General features: G+C 44.1%; 1 protein-coding gene across 1 annotated transcript; it reads left to right on the top strand.

Moving 5' to 3' along the window:
* The first annotated feature begins 4809 nt into the window (after window positions 1-4809).
* LOC117505862 lies at window positions 4810-17337 on the top strand. The gene is made up of 5 exons (XM_034165392.1): window positions 4810-5089; window positions 5379-5481; window positions 8771-8866; window positions 12098-12603; window positions 15640-17337. The coding sequence occupies exons 4-5, from the start codon at window positions 12152-12154 to the stop codon at window positions 17021-17023; spliced, it is 1836 nt and encodes a 611-aa protein (XP_034021283.1). The 5' UTR covers window positions 4810-5089; window positions 5379-5481; window positions 8771-8866; window positions 12098-12151; the 3' UTR covers window positions 17024-17337.
* Window positions 17338-24108: the final 6771 nt, after the last annotated feature.

Consider the following 24108-nt stretch of genomic DNA (forward strand, 5'->3'; position numbering starts at 1 on the left):
AGCTGCACCTTAAACAGAGAAAAAAGAAACAGAATCAGGCATCAGAATGACAACAAATACAGTATAATTTGTCAGCATTAAGCAACAAGAAAAACAGAAGAAATACTAAAGTGATCGCTGGCCACTAGCCCTAGCCCTAAGGCTAGGGCCACTAGCCCTAGCCTTAGGGCTAGTGTAGGGCTAGTGGCCCTAGCCTTAGGGCTAGTTTAGGGCTAGTGGCCCTAGCCCTAAGCTAGCCATAAGATAAAAGACCCAGACTTTAGATAAAGTTGAGGCCGAGGCACGCTGCATTTACTAATAAATTGAATTTAAAAGAGCAAAAAGCATAGTAACACACTATGTCAGTATGCTAGCCATATGAAAGGGAAAATAAGTGCATCTTAAGTCTGGACTTGAAAGTCTCCACAGAATCTGTTTTATTGATGCAGGGAGATCATTCCACAGAACAGGGGCACGATAAGAGAAAGCTCTGTGACCCACAGACTTTATATTCACCCTAGGGGCACAAAGTAGTCCTGCTCCCTGAGAACGCAGAGCCCAGGCCGGTACATAAGGTTTAATTAGGTCAGCTAGGTAGGGAAGTGCCAGTCCGTGAACAATTTTATAGATTAGTAGCAGAACCTTAAAATCTGATCTCACTGGGACAGGAAGCCAGTGAAGAGACACCAAAATGGGTGTAATGTGGTCAAACTTTCTGCTTCGTGTCAAAGGTCTGGCTGCAGCATTTTGAACCAACTGGAGACCCCTAATGCTGGACTGCGGTAAACCAGAAAATAGAACATTGCAGTAGTCCAAACTAGAAGAGACAAACACATGGATCAGGGTCTCAGCATCAGCCATAGACAGGATGGGACGAATCTTCACTATATTTCGTAGGTGGAAGAAAGCATATCTCAATAGGGTGAATAACTAGTCTTAGGAGCTAATCAGTGTAGCAGCTGAAGCTAGAACTTTACAAAGTAGCACACAGAATTTAAAAAAAAAGTATTTTAAACTGACCTGTTCTGTCCTTTCAGCCAGGCTCATCATCACAGCTGAAAACTGTTGTCTACATAAGACGCCCTTGTTTTGGAAGACAGTTTCTGGAAATACTTTAATTCCTTATCGTGGAAATTGCTTTTGAATAAATAAAGAAGTCCCTCAGTGTTTGTCTGCTCCAGGGGCATTTCTCAGCTGAGGCGGAGGAAGCCATGCTTTGTCCCACCAACAAGAAGAAAAATAACTTATTTCAAAAGCTGAAAGTCCTTTCTACAATTATTTTATCAGTGTCACAGCACTCCATTTACTCATGATCAGCATTCACCACAGACACCCGCTGTCTCTTCAGTGCTCTCCTAGGAAGAAAAATAAATCCCATTAATGATCAACCATGACAAAAAAAAGTTAAATTACCCTAACAACAACAACATTATGAGCGGCTGAGGTTAGCGAGACAGGGCTATGACATCACTGTTTCAGAAAAGTTCAGTGTAGGCTGTCCACACAAATCTTGCGTTTCACTCATATAGCCACTCTGGGACCCTTTTTCAAAAAGTAGTGTTTTCAGGCTCTGAAGATGCCGATTCTGTGTGGATGGTGCCTGAAACACCCACAGACTGATGTGGGTCACTGATGCATTGAAATGAAGTGTGGTAAGGGGACAGGACCAGGGATCTCAGAGAAGAGAGATTTTGGTGTATGTCTGTGAACCACGACCAGGGATCTCTGCTCCGGACAGTAACTGCCTTGCATGGTTTGCACCTCTCCTATGCCATCTACAGCTAATTATCTCAGTCGGGTGTGCTTAGCCAATTAAGAGCCGGGAAACACCACAGTTAAATAATCGGGTGCTCAGCAGGAGCAGGGTTTGAGAACCATGGTCAAGTATGACCCTACCAGCCCTGAGAGAGGACACAAAGGAGAGGAAAAGACCTCAGACAACCGTAAAGTAGTGCCATTCTCCAAACACTTCAAAGGAGGAAGAGACACTTCATGTTTAACCTTTTTGTCAAGACTTTTTTTTTATCTCTGGGATTTCTTAACATGATTTTGGGACCCTGTGTTTGGGCAAATGACCCAAGTGACTTGAAATCTGTTTCTGTTTTTGTAGAATAAAACATTTTAGTTCCACCGCTGCCTGTTTATTAGACTGAGGTTCTCTGCTGTAGCCCAGCCGTTGACCTCTCGTGGTCTTACAGTGCATTTTAAACTGTGTTGCCTTCGCTGTCTACTTCCATATGTCTCTTCTGGCTGGACTTGTGAGACTCAAATATTTATCCTCTGTGGGGTCACTGATGTGGTCTGAACAAACATTGCTGTGATTTGTAGCCATACAAATAAAATAAATGTATTTCATTTATATAGCTGCAAATCCCAACAAAGGTGATCCAAGGTGCTTCACGTGAGTAAGGTCGAACCCAACCAACCCCTCGGAGCAAGAACACAGGAGACAGTGGTAAGGAAAACTCCCTCTGATGATAAAGAGGAAGAAACCTCAAGCAGACCAAACTCAGAGGGATGACCCACTGCTTCAACCAAACTACCAAATAACAGAGATAAGAATACAAAAATAAATAACACCCAAAACATGAACAGGGTCCAAACAGCACAGTCAGATAAAATGGCAATAAAAACCCACATCAGGTCAGCTCAAAGAAGTCCAAAGTCTTCACTCCTGCTTGATGATGAGATTCTGTGTTGCCCCATTTCTCATTGTCATGTGCATGGTGAGGGTAGAACCCCATTCATTGTTCAGTGTGCGGCTCCAGACTCCCCGAGCCGATGGCCTGGTCTCAGCAGTCATACCTCAAAACGAGAGAGAGCGCAATCCGTTGGCCGGAACCAACGGCATTCGTTTCACGAACAGTAATGCTAACGGTGGCTTAGTGGTTAGCACTGGTGCCACACAGCAAAACGTTCATGGGATCACTTCCCGGCCTTTCTGTGTGGAGTTTGCATGTTCTCCCCGTGTCTGTGTGGGTTTCCTCCCAGAATCAGAAATCTGCTTATTTAGGGTCTGCTCCTTTCTCTGCCTGGGCTGTGGCTGCACACTGCCCCTACTGGTTAGATTGTGTCTAACTGTAATTAGGAGGTTACATGATGTTTTGCTGTATGTATGTACAATGACAATAAAGGCTGTCCTTCTTCTTCTTGAACAGTTGAAAGCTACTGTCCTCATGTGAACAGTTCAGACTTCTTCTTCTTCGTCTTTCGGCTGTTCCCGTTAGGGGTCATCACGGCAGATCAATCATTTCCATCTCACCCTGTCCTCTGTATCTTCCTCTGTCACACCAACCACCTGCATGTCCTCCCTCAGCACATCCATAAACCTCCTCTTTATCCTCCCTCTTCTCCTCAGCATCCTTCTCCCTATATACCCTGGGTCCCTCTGCACATGTCCAAACCATCTCAGTCTTGTCTCTCTGACTTTGTCTCAAAACTGTCCCATCTGAGCTGTCCCTCTGATATGTTCATTCCTAATCTTGTCCATTCTTGTCACTCCCAAAGAGAATCTCAACATCTTCAGCTCTGCCACCTCCAGCTCTGCCTCCTGTCTTTTTGTTAGTGCCACTGTCTCTAAACCATACAACATAGCTGGTCTCACTACTGTTTTGTAAACTTTCTCCTTCACTCTTGCTGATATTCTTCTGTCACAAATCACTCCTGCCACCTTTCTCCACCCACTCCACCCTGTCTGCACTCTCTTCTTCACCTCTCTATCACACTCTCCATTACTTTGAACAGTTGACCCCAAATATTTAAACTCATCTACTTTCACCACTTCTACTCCTTGTAACTGCACTATTCCTGTGGAACCAGCTCCCAATTCAGATCAGGGAGACAGACACCCTCTCTACTTTTAAGATTAGGCTTAAAACTTTCCTTTTTGCTAAAGCTTATAGTTAGGGCTGGATCAGGTGACCCTGAACCATCCCTTAGTTATGCTGCTATAGACGTAGACTGCTGGGGGGTTCCCATGATGCACTGTTTCTTTCTCTTTTTGCTCTGTATGCACCACTCTGCATTTAATCATTAGTGATTGATCTCTGCTCCCTCCACAGCATGTCTTTTTCCTGGTTCTCTCCCTCAGCCCCAACCAGTCCCAGCAGAAGACTGCCCCTCCCTGAGCCTGGTTCTGCTGGAGGTTTCTTCCTGTTAAAAGGGAGTTTTTCCTTCCCACTGTAGCCAAGTGCTTGCTCACGGGGGGTCGTTTTGACCGTTGGGGTTTTTCTGTGATTATTGTATGGCTTTTGCCTTGGGGCAACTGTTTGCTGTGATTTGGCGCTATATAAATTAAATTAAATTGATTTGATTTTAAACATACCACTGTCCCACTTTTTGAAACATGTTGCAGCATCCATTTCAAAATGAGCAAATATTTGCACAAAAACAATAAAGTTTATCAGTTTGAACATTTTAAATATCTTGTCTTTGTGGTGTATTCAACTGAATATAGGTTGAAGAGGGTTTGAAAATCATTGGATTCTGTTTTTATTTACATTTCACACAATGTCCCAACTTCACTGGAATTGGGGTTGTAGGTCGAATTTTCATTTGGATGGCATTCGGCCTCTCATGTGATGGGGTCTTACCTTCACAAACCCACCATAGTTCCTCCTTCTTTAATAACAGGCTGGTGCCTGAGCTCACAAACATGAACACCAAAAGTCAACGCAAGTCATCCCAAGGCATCACACAAAGGTCATCACCATCTGTCACCATGAACAGACTCTGTGTTTATGATCTCCTCCTTCATGTCTTACTGAAAGCAGGAACAAATTCAGTCAAAACCATTTTGAAATCTTGAGTCAGAAATTATTTACAAATCTTTAAACTGACAGACTTTCTCTGCTTCTGTCTGCTCATTCCAGGTGCCTGGGCGGAGTCAAGCACACCTAAGCCAGCATGACGCACTGCGCATCCTGGCCGCCAGTCAGTATCCAATCACCATGCAGGTTAAGAGTCAGAGGGGGCGTGGTCTACAGGATTGCAGCGCCAAAGTGGACAGAGAAACCTGGGAGGTCCTCCCCCTCAGCCTGCAGCACCTCAACCTGCCACACCCACAGAGGGAGGCGGGACTTAATGCCTCCAGCCCCTCCTACCAGGACAGGTGCAATTTATATTTTGCAAGTCGGCAAAGTAACTTAGTGAGAGGCAGAAATGAAACATTATGTCATTAAATGCCACAGATGAAGAAGCAACTTAGCAAGGTCATGGACAGTCAGTATAATACCGCCCCCTACTGGGCTAAACCAGAAACCAATGCGACTGTATTTGACTTGTGTTTATTTCAGGTTTTTTTTTTTTTTTGTAGTAATAAGAAGCTCTTCAGGAAAAAAGAAAACCAGATTAGTCTGTGACGTGTCTAAAAATGGTTAACTTCCGTCCTTCCTTCGCAGACGCTACTACAGTCATCTGTCTCTGCCGCAAGATCACTGTGACGCAGGAAGGTTCAGCTACCTGCCCAGTGCTCCACTGGACACCGTCGATATCAGCCACCAGGTGACGCTGCTGCTGCTTATACAATGTGCAATGAGGCGTTAGCTAACATTAATCCATTATCGCGTACTTAGCCACCGCTGACCAATCAAACTGCAAAAAAATGCAACATGCAGCCAAGACTGATTGCATAGATAATGATGAGTGGTAAGTTCATGGACGTGTTGACAGGATTAGACTGCGGGCCACTCGAGTAGTCACAATACTAGAATCTGAAACTAGATGCCAAAACCCAGGAAAATGCTTGGTACCATTTTTGATATCATGGGGAGGGGGACCAAAAAATTAAGAGCCATTTAAAAATAAATAAAGATTAGAACAATACAAACAATAACATCACTGACAAACATTAATTGGCTGACATATATACAAGGTCTGTTAGAAAAGTATCCGACCTTTTTATTTTTTTCAAAAACCTGATGGATTTGAATCACGTGTGCTTGCATGAGCAAACCTTGAACCTACGTGCACATGCGTGAATTTTTTCAAGCCTGTCGGTTGCGTCATTTGCTTGTAAGCAGCCTTTGTGTGAGGATGGGTGGAGTCTCTCGTCATTTTTTCTTTGCAAGGAAAATGGCGGAACGCCTGGAGCAGCGCTGCATCAAATTTTGCCAGAAACTGGGCGACAGCCAGGTGGAAACCATTCGGATTATTCAGACAGCTTTCGGTGATGATTCTGTGGGCATCACACAGATTAAGGAGCGGTACAACCGGTTTAAAGACGGCTGCACAACGGTGGAGAGCGAGCCACGCTCCGGTCTGCCATCAACATGTTGAAATGACCAGATCATTTCCAAAGTGAACGCTGTGGTGATGTGGGACCGTCATGTGACTATCCGAGAAATTGTGGAAGAGGTGGACATCAGCACTTTTTTGGCACATTCCACTGTGACAGAAGATTTGGCCATGAAAAGAGCGGCGGCGAAATTCATCGGCACAAAGCTGATGGTGCAGCAAAAGCGCCTTTGTGTTGAAGCCTCACAGGACATGTTGTGACATGCTCAGCTCTTCCACCATTCGTTAGATTCAGACGGCTTTCTGTGGCTTTTCAGTCATGTGACTATCCAAGAAATCATGGATTTGAGTTAAATTCACTTCATCTTGTTTTATGGACAAAGTGTTTGACCCCAGATCTTTGTTGACAGATACACATAACCTGACCCACAGTCTCATGTAGAACACATACAACCAGGTTCAGTGGAGCATCTTCGTACAAATGTCTGGCATTTGGAACCTGGCAACATGAACCCTAACCTGGCAATACTGCATGTGATGCTGCTGGAACAGATTACAACCCCAATTCCAATGAAGTTTGGATGTTGTATAAAATGTAAATAAAAACAGAATACAATGATTTTCAAATCCTCTTCAACCTATATTCTTCGAGCCTGCCCGCACGTCACCTTGTGTACAATTGGCATTATCTGTATTTGTATTTAGTTGTGCGATTCACAACATTGAATTGTTACTCTTTGTCTTATCCATTGTCCGTTCATTTGCGCCCCCTGTTGCGGGTCCGTGTTACGACCCTCTCCCAACATATTCAACTGAATACACCACAAAGACAAGATATTTAATGTTCAAACTGATAAACTTTAATGTTTTTGTGCAAATATTTGCTCATTTTGAAATGGATGCCTGCAACATGTTTCAAAAAAGCTGGTACAGTGGTATGTTTCCCACTGTGTTACATCACTTTTCCTTCTAACAACACTCAGTAAGCGTTTGGGAACTGAGGACACTAATTGTTGAAGCTTTGTAGGTGGAATTCTTTCTCATTCTTGCTTGATGTACGACTTCAGTTGTTCAACAGTCCGGGGTCTCCGTTGTCGTATTTTGGGCTTCATAATGTGCCACACATTTTCAATGGGCGACAGGTCTGGACTGCAGGCAGGCCAGTCTAGTACCTGCACTCTTTTACTACGAAGCCACACTGTTGTAACACGTGCAGAATGTGGCTTGGCATTGTCTTGCTGAAATAAGCAGGGACGTCCCTGAAAAAGACGTTGCTTGGATGGCAGCATGTGTTGCTCCAAAACCCGGATGTACTTTCAGCATTGATGGTGCCATCACAGATGTGTAAGTTGTCCATGCCATGGGCACTAACACACCCCCATACCATCACAGATGCTGGCTTTTGTATGTTGCGCTGCTAACAGTCTGGATGGTCTTTTTCCTCTTTTGTAAAGAGGACATGACGTCCATGATTTCCAAAAACAATTTGAAATATGGACTCATCAGACCACAGCACACTTTTCCATTTTGTGTCTGTCCATTTCAAATGAGCTCAGGCCGAGAGAAGGCTGCGGCATTTTTGGATGTTGTTGATGTATGACTTTCACTTTGCATGGTAGAGTTTTAACTTACACTTGTAGATGTAGCGACGAACTGTGTTAACTGACAATGGTTTTCTGAAGTGTTCCTGAGCCCACGCAGTAAGATCCTTTACACAATGATGGTAGTTTTTAATGCAGTGCCGCCTGAGGGATCAAAGGTCACGGGCATTCAATGTTGGTTTTTGGCCTTGCCGCTTACGTGTAGGAAGTTCTCCAGATTCTCTGAATCTTCTGATTATATTATGGACTGTAGATGATGGAATCCCTACATTCCTTGCAATTGAAGGCTGAGAAACATTGTTCTTAAACTGTTGGACTATTTTTTCACGCAGTTGTTCACAAAGTGGTGATCCTCACCCCATCTTTGCTTGTGAATGGCTGAGACTTTTAGGGATGCTCCTTTTATACCCATTCATGACACTCACCTGTTTCCAAACAGGTGTTCTTTGAGGATTCATCAACTTGCCCAGTGTTTTGTTGCCCCGTCCCAACTTTTTTGAAACGTGTTGCAGGCATCCATTTCAAAATGAGCAAATATTTGTTTATCAGTTTGAACATTAAATATCTTGTCTTTGTGGTGTATTCAATTGAATATAGGTTGAAGAGGATTTGCAAATCGTGCTCTGTTTTTATTTACATTTTACGCAATGCCCCAACATCATTGGAATTGGGGTTGTATTTTCTGCTTCATAACCCTGACCCTTATACTGATCTTAACCCTAATTTGGACCCTGACCCTTAGCCTGACCTTAACCCTGATCCAAAACCTGATTATGGCTCTAACCTTAACACTGACCTTGATACTTGCAATCACAGTCGCCACATCCTTCTGTTGGATAAAAATCCATTCTGTTAACTGATATGTAAACAGCCTGTGAGATCACACTGAATGGAAGCAGTAACACGATGACACGATTATGTGTCGTTCTTTTATTCTGTCTTTCAAACCTCCTCAGCATCCAGAACTGATGAGTCATCAGCCGAAGGGACGCAGCTGCCTGATGGGGTGCTGCAATGGCAGCTTAGAAGAACCCAGCGGCTGCCACAGTCAGGTAACACGCAATCCATCTGCTGGCAGACTAACCCTCACCTCAGTGATGGCTGAATGTCTTTATGATGCATTATGGAGGTGGGTGTGTCCTCAGCACTGAGGAACCTGACATGATTAGAGAGCTTTTAAATTTTGATGCTGTCAAGAGCTGCCCCTCTGGGATCATGATCACCTTTTTTTTTATATGAGGTGGGATTTGGTGGTTGGGGGGGGTGACTCAATTTTTACAGGGGTTACTGTTAAGTTGTGTAAGGACCCGCCCTGTGATACAAAAATGCATTGAACATACAAATCACATTCTCTAACCTCAGAAGAAAAAGACAGCTCACTCACTTCTCATCTGCACCAAAGCACATGGCAGCATACAGAATAACAAGTTTTCAGTTTGTGGCAGATTGAACAGTTTTTAACTTACAATTTCAATTTAATTTCAAATTATTTTCATTTATATAGTGCCAAGTCACAACAAAGTTGCCTCAAGGTGCTTCACACAAGTAAGGTCTAACCTTACTAACCTCCAGAGCAAGAACACAGGCGACAGTGGTTAGAAAAAAACTCCCTCTGATGAAGAACTCTCAAGCTGACCAGACTCAAAGGGGTGACCCTCTGCTTGGGCCATGATACAGACACAATTTACAATACAAATACACAGGAAATTTTGGGAGTCCATGCTGGTGTATAAGACGGGAGGGATGCAGATGTAGACACCACACCCTCTGGATGGAGCTGCACCTCAAACAGAGAGAGAGAAAAAAAAAACAGAATCAGGCATCAGAAAGACAACAAATGCAGTATAATTTGTCAGCATTAAACAACAAGAAAAACAGAAGAAATACTAAGGTGATCGCCGGCCACTAGCCCGAAGCGTCACCAAAAGACCCAGACTTTAGGTAAAGTTGAGGCCGTGGCATGCTCCGTTTACTAATAAAATGAATTTAAAAGAGTAAAAAGCATAGTAACACACTATACCAGTATGCTAGCCATATGAAAGGGAAAATAAGTGCGTCTTAAGTCTGGACTTGAAAGTCTCCACAGAATCTGACTGTTTTATTGACGCAGGAAGATCATTCCACAGAACAGTCGCATGATAAGAGAAAGCTGTGTGACCACAGACTTTTTATTGACCCTTGGGACACTAAGTAGTCCTGCACCATGAGAACGCAGAGCCCAGGTCGGTACGTAGGGTTTATGTACAGTGGGGCTGAAAAGTATTTAGTCAGTCCCTGATTGTGAAATGTCTCCTACTTAGAACATGAGAGAGGTCTGTAATTTTCATCATAGGTACACTTCAACAATGAGAGACAAAATGAGAAAAAAAATCCAGGAAATCACATTGTAGGATTTTTAAAGATTTTATTTGTAAATTATGGTGGAAAATACACAAGTATTTGGTCAATAACAAAAGTTCAATTCAATACTTTGTAACATAATCTTTGTTGGCAATGACAGAGGTCAAACGTTTCCTGTAAGTCTTCATCAGGTTTGCACACACTGTAGCTGGTATTTTGGCCCATTCCTCCATGCAGATCTCCTCTAGAGCAGTGATGTTTTGGACCTGTCGCTGGGCAACATGGACTTTCAACTCCCTCCACAAATTTTCTATAGGGTTGAGGTCTGGAGACTGGCTTGGCCACTCCAGGACCTTGAAATGCTTTTTACAGAGCCACTCCTTCGTTGCCTGAGTGGTGTGTTTGGGATCATTGTCATGCTGGAAGACCCAGCCACGTTGCATTTTCAATGCTCTCACTGATGGAAAGAGGTTTTGGCTTAAAATCTCATGACACATGGCCCCGTTCATTCTTCCCTTAACACGGATCAGTCGTCCTGTCCCCTTTGCAGGAAAAACAGCCCCAAAGCATGATGTTTCCACCCCATGCTTCACAGTAGATATGGTGTTCTTGGAATGCAACACAGCATTCTTCTTCCTCCAACATGACTAGTTGAGTTTTCACTAAAAAGTTCTATTTTGGTTTCATTGGACCACATGATATTCTCCCAATCCTCTTCTGGATCATCCAAATGCTCTCTGGCAAACTTCAGACAGGCCTGGACATGTACTGTCTTAAGCAGGGGGACACGCCTGGCACTGCAGGATTTGAGTCCCTCTCTGCGTCATGTGTAGCCTTTGTTACTTTGGTCCCAGCTCTCTGCAGGTCATTCATCAGGTCCCTCCGTGTAGTTCTGGGATTTGTGTTCACCGTTCTCATGATCATATGACCCCACGGGATGAGATCTTGCGTGGAGCCCCAGATTGAGGGAGATTATCAATGGTCTTGTATGTCTTCCATTTTCTTACAATTGCTCCCACAGTTGATTTATTCACACCAACCTGCTTGACTATTGTAGATTCACTCTTCCCAGCCTGGTGCACATCTACAATGTTCTTCCTGGTGTCCTTCGACAGCTCTTTGGTCTTGGCCATGGTTGAGTTTGGAGTCTGACTATTTGAGGCTGTGGACAGGTGTCTTTTATACAGATAACAAGTTCCAACAGGTGCCATTAATACAGGTAACAGGTGGAGGACAGAAGAGCTTCTTAAAGAAGTTGTTACAGGTCAGTGAGAGCCAGAAATCTTGCTTGTTTGTGGGTGAACAAATACTTATTTTCCACCATAATTTACAAATAAATTCTTTAATAATTCTACAATGTGATTTCCTGGATTTTTTTTTTTCTCATTTTGTCTCTCATAGTTGAAGTGTACCTATGTTGAAAATTACAGACATCTCTCATCTTTCTAAGTAGGAGAACTTGCACAATCAGGTGCTACCTAAATACTTTTTGGCCCCACTGTAGGTCAGCCAAGTTGGAAGGGGCTAGTCCATGAATAATTTTACCTGATAAAGTACTCCAGGAGACAGGTCTCTGTACTTCCAGTCATGAGGGAATTTGTGGGTGAGGTCCATCTGAAAGGATGCAACAGGTGATACCGCAATTGTTAAGAGTCAGTACACATCCAGCATCATCTTCTGGTTCCGCACTCACTCTACTCACTAAAGAAACACCCACATGTCTCCTGGTTGTGGCAGATAGATGGCTACATTGTGGGCGGGGGGGGGGGGGGGGGGACTGTTGATTTGTCACCAGTGTAGATTCCTAGATATGACCTAACCCTTTTGTTTTGAGATGGACACCAACTACTTCGGTCCACCCACCTGGTCTTTCCAACTCATCAGAGTACTGTATGTGGATTGCTCAGATGTTGTACCTTTGATTGTGTTCATTCTGCTTGCAGACTGATGATGAGGACTTTATACTGGAGAAGGCTCTGGCTTAATGCCTCTGCACCATGAGCTCGACAGTGGTTTGGGATGGACGGAATGGCTCCCTTCACCAGGGAGATCTCTCTGGCCTAGAAACAGAGGAGGGAGGCCTGGAAGAGCGCCATCACATATGTCTTTTGCACCAGCAGGTTGTGGAGGCTTTGGAGGCGGGCTCCCCCTCCTCTGAGTCTTTCATCTCCTCTGAGCTCAGCGACTCGGGTTTCTACAGTGTGAGTGCCGGTGAGTTCCGGCACTTCCAGCGGTTGCTGGAAAAGCGAATGCGCCTGTACAATGCCAGGATGCAACATCAGGGTGAGTCATGGAGAGACGAGAGAGACGTGACAGCTTGCCCCAAGAGCCACCGTGAGCTGCTGGAAGCTATTCCTGAGACCCTGACCATGCAGCCGCAGTGTCAGCACATGCAGATGGAAGATGGCACTGGACCTATGCTGGACCACCCATCCCACGGCCTTTTTAAGTAAGAAAGGACTATTCTGGAGCAGGGGTGGGGGTTGAACTGGGAACTTCTGCACTGAAGCAAGTGCACTTAAGCACTAACAAATAATTCTAGTATTACTATAATAACAATCTTACTTGTGTATCATTTTACAACAATTTTCACAAAGTGTTTCTAAAAATTAATCCAACAGAGAACAATTAAAAATAAAAAAAGGAAGATCATCTTGTGGCAATCCTCAGTGCAAGGAAGATTGTCTCTTGATCGATTCCTGGAGGAGATATCTATATCAGATCAATTCAATTCAATTCAATTTATTTTATTTGTACAGCACCAAATCACAACAAAGCTGCCTCAAGGCACGTCACACGAGTAAGGTCCAACCTTACCAACCTTTAAAGTAAGCACACAGGAGACAGTGGTAAGGAAAAATTCCCTCTGGCAGGGTCGATCTAGAGACCCCTGTGCACGTGTTTGTTTAATGTGGGAATGTCCTTGCATGCCAAGAAACACATGGCCCTTGACAGATCCTTAGCCTGGTCTGATCGCTGGGAAATCCCAGACTGTCAGGGTCTGAGGACCTGCTGCAGCATTCATCTGCCTTCACAGCCATCTTGTTACAAGCCATCACTTCCTCCACCTGATCTGCCATTGAGGACTTCTTGTTTCACCAGACATTGACTGATGACATCAGACAGGAGTCTCCATGAACTACGATGTTTGCTGATGACATTGTGCTCTGCAGTGAGAGTGAAGAGCAGGTTGAGACTGGAGACATGGAGATATGCTCTGGAAAGCAGGGAAATAAAAGTCAGTAGGAGCAAGACTAAGTCCATGTGTGTGAATGAGAGTGAGCCCAGTGGAATAGTGTCGTTACAAGGAGTAGAAGTGGTGAAAGTGAGTTGAGTTTAAATACTTGTCATCAAATGTCTAAAGTAATGAGAGTGTGATAGAGAGGTGAAGAAGAGAGTGCAGGCAGGGTTAAGGTTAGGGTGGAGTGGGTGGAGAAAGGTGGCAGGAGTTCCAGCTAAGGGTGCAGCAGTTCCAGCTAAGGGTGCAGCTCCTTACTCTTGTTTTCAGGTGGTTTGCCAGGTCTGTATTTTATGAGCCAACCTGTTAAAAGGCAAGCCGGAGGAAACCGCTTCATCTTGTTTTTGCAATTTTTTTGGATTGTGGGCGATCACAGAATAGGGGTTTTGGAGATGGTGGAGCAAATAAAAAGACAGGAGGCAGAGCTGAAGAGGCTGAAATTCTCTTTGGGAGTGATGAGAATGGACAGGATTTGGAATAAACAGGTCAAAGGGACAGCTCAGGTAGGACAGTTTGGAGATAAAGTCAGAGAAGCGAGATTGAGATGGTTTGGACATGTGCAGAAAAGGGCCAGTAGGACTCCATCACTGAGATGAGAGACCGGCCCTGCGGCTAGCAAGAGTCCATTGTTGAGAAGAGAGGCTGACCCTTCAGCCAACAGGAGCCCATCACTGGACAAGAGGCCAACCCTTCAGCCGGCAAGAGTCCATCACTGGGACAAGAGGCTAGCCCTTCAGCCAGCAAGAGCCTATGGCAGAGGCAGAAGTGTGACTAAATGGCCCCCCAGGAGTTCCTACTAGAGTCAGCAGGGTAGCTGCATGCCCCATCGGAGTTCTCCACCATCCCAGGGATGGGGGTGACCGGCCCGTGCAACAATGTCCTCAAAGGCGGGGGAAGAAAGCCCCACCATGTTGGCATCCACAGGTGCGGGACCTTGCGGCTCCCTGATGACACCATTCAAGTATAGTGGTCGGGCCTGCTCTGACAATTTCAGACCAGGGCACACGTGATAGACATGAAGAGACACACCCATACACAGGCAGCAAGGACCAGGGCACACATGACGGACACGAGGAGACACATCCACATACAGGCAGTGAGGACCAGGGCACACGTGACAGGCATCAGGAGACACACCCACATACAGACAGCAAGGACCAGGGCACACATGACAGACATCAGGAGACACACCCATATACAGGCAGCAAGGACCAGGACACACGTGACGGACATGAGGAGACACACCCACATACAGGCAGTGAGGACCAGGGCACATGTGACAGGCATCAGGAGACACACCCACATACAGACAGCAAGGACCAGGGCACACATGATGGACACGAGGAGACACACCCACATACAGGCAGCAAGGACCAGGGCACACATGACGGACATGAGGAGACACACCCACATACAGGCAGCAAGGACCAGGGCACACGTGACAGACACGAGGAGACACCCACAGGAAAACAGAAAAACAACAAAATACAAAACACAGAATCAATCAAGAACTCAAAAACACGGCAAATGGGCCAACTGGCAGAAGCCCAGCTTTGTCCCTTTAACTATTTCCTTTGTGCCTCCTTGTGTGCCTCCTCCTAAAGCTGCTCCTAAAGTATTTTTCACATTCTGACTTGCTTCCTTCTTCTGTTTCGGTTTCCATCTCCTCACACCATTACCTAGTCTCCTTGCCTACATTTTTTGGACCAAACGGCACGCCCAGTACAGGTTCCTCGCACACTCTCCCACCATCTTCTAAGAACTCATTCACCAGAATTTTCTCTACTTTTCATCTAATTGCCACACCAAAACATTTCTGCTTCAGTTTCCTCCAGCTGAACTCTGGCTGATTTTATGGGGTTTTTAGGTCTCAACTTTTATCACATGTTGAACTTACAGAGACATCTACTTACCTCAGCACTGACCTTCACATCTCCAGGTCCTAACCCTAACTCTGACCCGTGGACATCTGAGATGAGTTTATGGAGTCATGAGATCACTGGATTTATAAATCAGTTATTTAAACACTGTATCAGCCTTGAGTACCTTGCCATCAGGTACATTATCTACCAGCTGTTGTTGGTAATGATGGTACGTTTTAGCTGAGACTGACGGGAAACATTATAGTTTTTCAAATCGAAACATCCTCCAGAGGTCTCCCTGTGCTGTGTGAACTCTGCATATTTTCTGAATAAATGCTCCTGTAGGCTGTTTGTCTGGCTGACTTGAATTTGTTTGTATTTCTAGGGTATCATCGGTCCAGTTCCATAAAAGCGAACAGCCCTGTCTGAACCGTCACAGTTCCAGCAGTGGAGCCCTTTTCAACCCCTCCCAGAGTCATACTCCAGTCCCACGAATAACAGGCCCAATCCTCTCCACCTGCAGCACTCCATCCAGCCACCGGAGGCCACTAGTGCCGATACAGCAGCTGCAGTCACAGAGCTCTGCCTCAATGGGAATACTGAGGAGAAGCCGAACACTTCACCATCGTCCTCCAGCGCAGGAATACCGCCGCCGGGCCAGCCATCCAGCTTCACCCTCCTACTGTGCAGCAACTCTGCACCACTGTGGTGCCACTGTGCCACCAGGTGTTCCCAGAAGAAGGGAACTCATGGTAGGTATGATGGGCTCTCAACCTGGTCTGGCCACTTCACCCCATCAACACTCTTCAACTCTGGAGCACATCATTGGGACCCAGAGCGATGAGCGGTGCTATAACAACAGTTCTAATGCTAACGGGCAGCACGTTCACCATGACTGGTGGCATTCCCAAGAAAGAATCCAGATGCCTGAAAGGGACCGGGATCTGAAGAGGGAAATTGAACAAGAAAGACAAAAAGAACAAGAGCTGGAGAGAGAGTTAGAAATTCAAGAAGAAAGGCACCAGGAGCTGGAGCAGAGGCGAGCAAGAGAGCGGCAGCACTTCGAGAGTCTCTGTCACCCGCCTCAGCCGGATGATGTGAATGACACGTGGCCCAAACCAGCCAGCCGTCAGGCGCAGGGTGGTGGGGGCGGTGGAGGGCTGTACAGTACCCTGGAAGGTCACACATGTCCCGGTTCTGTTACTGGATGGGATTCCAAGAAAGAACACATGGACGGGAGTTCCAACATTAGCCCTAGTCTACAGCAAAAACCTAATCCGAACTCCAAACCCAGCACATCCTCACGGATCTCCAGGAGCCAGTTCTTGAGAGACCGGGCATCACAGTTAGCAGACGAACGCAGTGGAATGAGCACAGACGAAGAAACTAACACGGACATGCTGATGGGCCGGTACTGGAGTCGAACAGAGAGGAAGGAACACTTTATGTTAGCCCGAGAACAGAGGCAGCAACACCAGGCCAAAGCTGGAACACCGCGGGATTTAGTCACCAGGGCGGTAGCCAGTGCTGGAGGAGGAGTAATCTCTGTAGGAGACAGAAGTCCGGACACTCGAAGAGGCGGAGCTTTTGCAGATGGGAGATGCAACACTGTTCTGGAGCTGAGTCAGAGGAAGCTGAGCCGCCTGAGAAACAGGAAGCTGTTGGACGATTGGACAACAGTGGAAGAGTTGCTGACTCATGGAAACAGGCTGAACAGTCAGGAAGACACGTTGTGTCCCAGCTCCCTGTTGACTGTTACCACCGTCTGACCATACAGATGCCACGCCCAGCTGGAAACACCATGTGAAAAGAATACGGCATTTTGGGGAAATTATCACATTGTATTCACACTTCACAGTCATATGAGAAAATGATAAAATTTAAATGTGGTTGAAGACGTACATAGCCTTGAGGTTACACCTCTGTGCTAAGACAACTGAGCTGCCGTAGCTTAGCACAAAGACCTGACGCCTTAAAACACTGCTAGCCTAGCTTAGCACAAAGTGGAACTTGCGCTTCTCCCATAATGCAAAACCAGAAAAATAAAATTCTGCACATGAGAGATTAATTGAAATACCAGACATACTGACAACCTGTTTTACAACCTCAATTGATAAACTGATAAACTATATTGTTTTTGTGCAAATATTTGCTCATTTTGAAATGGATGCCTGCAACACGTTTCAAAAAAGTTGGGAAAGTCGCTACATCTACAAGTGCAAGTTAAAACTCTACCATGCAAAGCAAAAGCCAAACATCAACAACATCCAGAAATGCCGCCACCTTCTGTGGGCCCGAGCTCATTTGAAATGGACAGACACAAAGTGGAAAAGTGTGCTGTGGTCTGATGAGTCCACATTTCAAATTGTTTTTGGAAATCAGGGATGTCGTGTCCTCTGGACACAAGAGGAAAAAGACCATCCAGATTGTTACCAGCACAAAGTTCAAAAGCCAGCATCTGTGATGGTATGGGGGCGTGTTAGTGCCCATGGCATGGGCAACTTACACATCTGTGATGGTATGGGGGCGTGTTAGTGCCCATGGCATGGGCAACTTACACATCTGTGATGGTATGGGGGCGTGTTAGTGCCCATGGCATGGACAACTTACACATCTGTGATGGTATGGGGCGTGTTAGTGCCCATGGCATGGACAACTTACACATCTGTGATGGTATGGGGGCATGTTAGTGCCCATGGCATGGACAACTTACACATCTGTGATGGCACCATCAATGCTGAAAGGTACATCCAGGTTTTGGAGCAACACATGCTGCCATCCAAGCAACGTCTTTTTCAGGGACGTCCCTGCTTATTTCAGCAAGACAATGCCAAGACACATTCTGCACGTATTACAACAGCATGGCTTCGTAGTAAAAGAGTGCGGGTACTAGACTGTCCTGCCTGCAGTCCAGACCTGTCACCCATTGAAAATGTGTGGCGCATTATGAAGCGCAAATTATGACAACAGAGACCCCGGACTGTTGAACAACTGAAGTCGTACATCAAACAAGAATGGGAAAGAATTCCACCTACAAAGCTTCAACAATTAGTGTCCTCAGTTCCCAACGCTTATGAGTGTTGTTAGAAGAAAGGTGCTGTAACACAGTGGGAAACATACCACTGTACCAGCTTTTTAGAAACTGTTGCAGCATCCATTTCAAAATGAGCAAATATTTGCACAAAAAACAATAAAGTTTATCAGTTTGAACATTTTAAATATCTTGTCTTTGTGGTGTATTCAATTGAATATAGGTTGAAGAGGAAAATCATTGTATTCTGTTTTTATTTACATTTTACACAACGTCCCAACTTCAGTGGAATTGGGGTTGTAGCAGACAGACTGGCAGTGGATGTTAACTTATAGTTATGACTAACATTAAGACACAAAATGTTGGCAAACTGCTAGCTGAGCTCCAACAGAAGTGGAAATTACACTTTCCAGGGAAAAACAAAAACACAACAAAACCCTCCAACTGGATGATTTGAATAAACTGCTTTGGAATCTCTCAGCTGTCAAAATCTGTAAATTCTTATTTCACTTTGGAGTGAGCCAAGCTAGGCTATGCTAACCCTCATCACTTCCTGTCTTTGTGTTCAGCTCAGCATTTCGCCATGTGATTCACACAGTTTATGTTCATCTGGTTCATTCATTCATCAAATGACTGCTGACTATGGTCAGTGTAGGGGTTAGCAAATAATCTCTGATTGATCGTCAATAACTAATTACAGTGTACCTGGAAAGGTGCTTAAAGTGGATTATCTTCAACAGGGTTCTGTTCCAGTTACTTGTCGATCAGCGACTGCACACACAGGAAGCCAACCATCGACCGCGTCCCAAATCAGTGAGTCCTCTTTGAACACCCGTGTGAATATTGGCATCGCTTTGCAGCATATGTTGGTTTTTGCATTTTGTCGGACTGATCTCTGGGACATCTTGAGAATTTGTGGGTTCCCAGTTACCTCCTGGACATCATAGCCAGCCTAGAGACAGATACTGTGAGCGCGTTATGCTGAAGAATATCACATTTTTCCAAGTGAATTGTCGCATTCCTCAGGGATGCATTCTGGCTCCAACAGTTAAATATATCATATAGCAGACAAACACACTGATATTTGAGAAGTGAAATGAAGTTTATAGGATTTACAGAAAGTGTGCAATAATTATTTAAACAAAATTAGGCAGGTGCATAAATTTGGGCACCCTTATCATTTTATTCATTTGAATACATTTAGCACTAATTATTGGAACACAAAATTGGTTTGGTAAGCTCACTGAACCTTGACCTCCTTACACAGGTGAATCCAATCATGAGAAAGGGTATTTAAGGGGGCCATTGCAAATATTTACCCTCTTTATGATCTGTTCTAATGAGTGGCAACATGGGAGCCTCTAACAACTCTCAAATGACCTGGGAAACAAAGATTGTTCAACATCATGGTTTAGGATGAAGGATACAAAAAGTTATCTCAGAGATTTCAGCTGTCAGTTTCCAACTGTGAGGAACACAGTGAGGAAATGGAAAAACACAGGCACAGTACTAGTTAAAGGGTGGTGAATGTGTGAGTTGACCTGTTTCGAGTTGCTGCATTATTAGTTTACCAAGAACAGAATGTTGGGTTCTCAAAACAATTAAGCTTTTTTCATCCATCTGTTGTGTCTTCATGAAGAGTCATCTCAGAGACGTCTTGAGGTCGTTTGTACTGGTTTGACTGAGGTTTTGTGAAACATGAAGCCCAAAACAAAGAGTCATTTTAGAGACCAATCACTCAAATGACTTTAAATCTCAGGGACGCTGCGACCTGTGCAAAGACGACATGACAGAACAAAACAACAGTAACTCTGCGTTGTGGACATCTCTGTCCAGTCCACTAATATTCAACTTTGTCTGAACAGTAGGAAGACTTTTGTCCTCCAAAAAACACTGCTGTCCATCTCCGCTTCCATCATCTGAAATCATGGAAACCAGCTGGAGTTTGTGGTGCAGTCTCACTGAGGGGTTCCGTGTCCAGTCCACGAGTCCATTCCCATTGCACTAGGATCCAGAACTTCAGCTCAACCACGTCAGAGAAAACAGGACTCGACCAATGTTGGAAAACCTGCTGGTGTCCCTGAGGTCCAGAATGCCATTCTGGTCCAGAGTGGACATTCCATATAAAGCTGATCCCAGGTTTGCTGCGGGAAAAATACCTCAGAGTTCAGGTCAGGTTTGAACCACACGCACAGAAGTGACAAGTAATCGAGACTAAACCTACCGCATATTTTCACTGTTTTCCAGCAGCGAGAGAACAAACAAACTTTGCACATGGTTTTTATACCTTTAGACGTTTTTGTGTCCTTTCAGTACCGGGACCTCGGCCAGTGGAGCTGCTGTACATAGAACCATTTCTCCCCATTTACAGAGGAAAGAACTTTTGTCGTGTTCAAAATAGTTAAATATTTTTCTTGTGTGGTTAGTAAACCCACGTGAACTACATATACATACATACATACACACACACATAGATATATATATATATATACATATATATATATATATATATATATATAGTGAATATATATATATATAGTGAATATTGTTGGATTTGTGTTTTAATATCATGTTAATACGGATTTAGTTCATGATGTGAATCGGCACTAAGTTACATCGTATATTTTGAACATTAACACTCTGCGTGTTTCACTTCTGAAACACAGTTTTTACTACAATCAGCCTAAGCTAGGCTAGTACTTTCCCTCTGTTACACTTTCCATTAAGCTAGGCTAGTAATATTTGTTAGTTGCTACCATCTGCTAAGCTAGGCTAGGGGTTTCACCTAATTCCTAGCTAGGCTAAAGCTAACAGTTTCCACTTGTTCAGTTTTCTGCTGAGCTAGGCTAGCCATTTCACTGTGCTTCTGTCTTGTGCTAAGGATTAAGTAAATAACATCGTGATTGTTACGTCTGGAACATTGGAGGTAAAGTAACAGGATTCACACATAAAGAATAAAGTGCATTCGCCCTACTGATGTTCCAAATCCCGCAAAACCTCAGAGAGTTTGTCGCGCTGCAAGATCTCAGTAACACTGAGAACTGCATTGAGACGCTCTGATCACGCTGCACTTTAACCGCTGCACACAGACAACACCATTAACATCGCAACATAAAACTATGTTTTTATTGTGCCTAAAAACTCTCATGAATATATTTTCTGGGTTTATAGACGTTGTTATTGTTTTTATTTTATGTAAACATGCGAGAATCACAGTCTGTCTCTCCGTTATTTTCAATGGGAGCTGCTGTGAGCTACAATCACTTCCTGATCATGTCGTTCTGGAGGAAAGTGAAGTTTGCTCTTTAACGTCTTGATTATTGTTTTTTACAACATTGTTTCCTCTTTGTTCCAGACTAATATATACGAGGTCTGTTAGAAAACTATCTGACCTTTTTATTTTTTTTTAAAACTATATGGATTTGAATCATGTGCGCTTGCATCAGCCAAGCTTGAACCTTCGTGTGCATGTGTGAGTTTTTTCACGACTGTCGGTTGCGTCAATCGCCTGTGGGCAGGCTTTGAGTGAGCACTGGTCCACTGCCCTCGTCGGATTTTCATTGTCAGGGAAATGGCTGAGCGATTGGAGCAGCGCTGAATCAAATTTTCCCAGAAACTGTGTGAGACAGCCAGGTGGAAACCATTCGGAAGATTCAGACGGCTTTCAGTGAGGATACTCTGAGTATCACACAGATTAAGGAGCATTACAACCGGATTAAAGACGGCCCACAGTGGCAGAGTGCGCTCCGCGCTCTGAGCGGCCATCGACAGGCTGAAACGACAAGATCATTTCCAAAGTGAAGGCTGTGTTGATCCGGGACTACCAGAGAAATTGTGGAAGAGGTGTACATCAGCACTTTTGCGGCACATTCCACTGTTACAGGAAATTTTGTAATGAAAGATGTGCGGAGGAATTTGCACGTCGGGATGGAGCCGCTCATGGCGCAGAACAAAAAGCCACTGCTCACTCAAAGCCTGCCCACAGGCGAATGATGCAACCGACAGGCATGAAAAAACTCACGCATGCACACGAAGGTTCAAGCTTGGCTGATGCAAGTGCACATGATTCAAATCCATATAGTTTTTTTTTTAATAAAAAGGTCAGATAGTTTTCTAACAGACCTTGTATAATATGTCTGAAATTTGGTTTGCGTTTATTAAATTCCACACAGATTAAATGTAACAGACACAGGTTATTTGTTATAATTGTTTTAGCAAGTTTTCAGGGTATCATGCAGCAGTCTCTTATTAACGTGATGAAAAGCATAAAAAATATATATTTTTGTAGTATAATATTCATTTACAACTGTCATCATGTGGATTCTTTATGTTGTTTGACTGCAGCGACTCTCTGGCACGCAAGGGATTATGGGATACGTCAATAGGGTGAATTCAGAGAAAAATTACATCAGATTTTTGGTCAAATTTTGAATCCTTTGAGATTAAAATCAGTTATTTTATTTATTTTTTTTATTACGGAGGAATTTCACTTAATTATTGATCGGCTTTGCTGTTTAGATTCCTTCAATCTGATTTTGGATCAGTATTTTTTAAAAGTCTTCAATGCTTCTTTGCGAACTTCAGTAAAGAGGCTCTGATTGTATTTTTGATTAGAATTTGGACAAATTGTCAATCATCAGTCCCCCTCAGCCATGGAAATGCCACACCCCTTTAAATACCCCTAAAAGTAATCAATCACAAAGACAGATAGGTGAAGGTGATCAGAAACATGTAAAATACTTGTTTGATAAATCCTCGTTGTACATTGAAGTCATATTTTGCCGTGTGTCATGAAGAGGATGTGGGCGGAGTTAGGAACCATGACATATTTTTGGCTTCACTTTTCAGCAGATATGACGTCTGATTTCCACATCTGCTGTTTTGGGTTTTTCGGGTCAGGGGTTTCATGGCCACACCCTTTTCTTATATAATTTGTTTTAATAATCGCAGTGTCAAAATCCTGAAATAACTAATTTCTTGTCTGTGGACATGAGAACGTGATAAATGAGGACGTTATACAGAACAGACGAAAGAAAACAAATCCTCTCCTTCGGTCACACTTGGGAAATGCAGCGCCCTCTGCTGGCCTCATACTGAACATGAAAGTGTGAAAATGAAAAGCACAAAGGCTGCTGGGAAATCAACACGTGCACCTTTAAAACTTTACGTCTGCAAATCCAGCCTGAAACAGCGCCACCACCTGTCTGTGCACGAGTACTTTCAAAGTTTTTTGGGTCTGATGATGATCATGTGATTGTAATAAAGAGATTTTAATTCTGTATCACACGTCTGCTCTTCTTCATCATGACATGATGGACATGTGATCAATTTCTGCTTTTTTATCCCCCAATGGCTGAAAGATCAAAGTGGAATTTTGTTGTGGGATTATGTTGTGGGATTATGTCGAGGGATTATGTTGTGGGATTATGTCATGGGATTATGTCGAGGGATTATGTTGTGGGATTATGTCATGGGATTATGTCGTAGGATTATGTCCTGGCAATTTCCATCTGTCTGTCCCAAAAAGGGTACAGGCCTTCTGAAATCAACTCCTCTGACATTTTTAGGAGAAATTTTTGGAAACTTGGTACAATGTTATCAGAATTTTGCAAACACTTGTACCAAAGCAGAGTTTACCAGCAGAGGATATTCTGCTCAGAGGACTCTATTATTTATGTCCATCCATCCATTTTCTAAACCTGCTTACTCCAATTAAGGGTCACAGGGGGTGGAGCCTATCTCAGCAGTCATAGGGCGTGAGGCAGGTTCACCCTGGACAGGACGTCTGTCTGTCACAGGGACACATATAGACTTTTTATTTAT

This window comes from Thalassophryne amazonica, unplaced genomic scaffold (assembly GCF_902500255.1).
Source record: "Thalassophryne amazonica unplaced genomic scaffold, fThaAma1.1, whole genome shotgun sequence".
NCBI lineage: Eukaryota > Metazoa > Chordata > Actinopteri > Batrachoidiformes > Batrachoididae > Thalassophryne > Thalassophryne amazonica.

Bases quoted from the DNA above. Each gene is read 5' to 3' on its own strand.
- LOC117505862 (XM_034165392.1), top strand. From the start codon at position 12,152: ATGAGCTCGACAGTGGTTTGGGATGGACGGAATGGCTCCCTTCACCAG. The intron at 12,604-15,639 runs GTAAGAAAGGAC...TTGTATTTCTAG, and splicing joins CCATCCCACGGCCTTTTTAA to GGTATCATCGGTCCAGTTCC.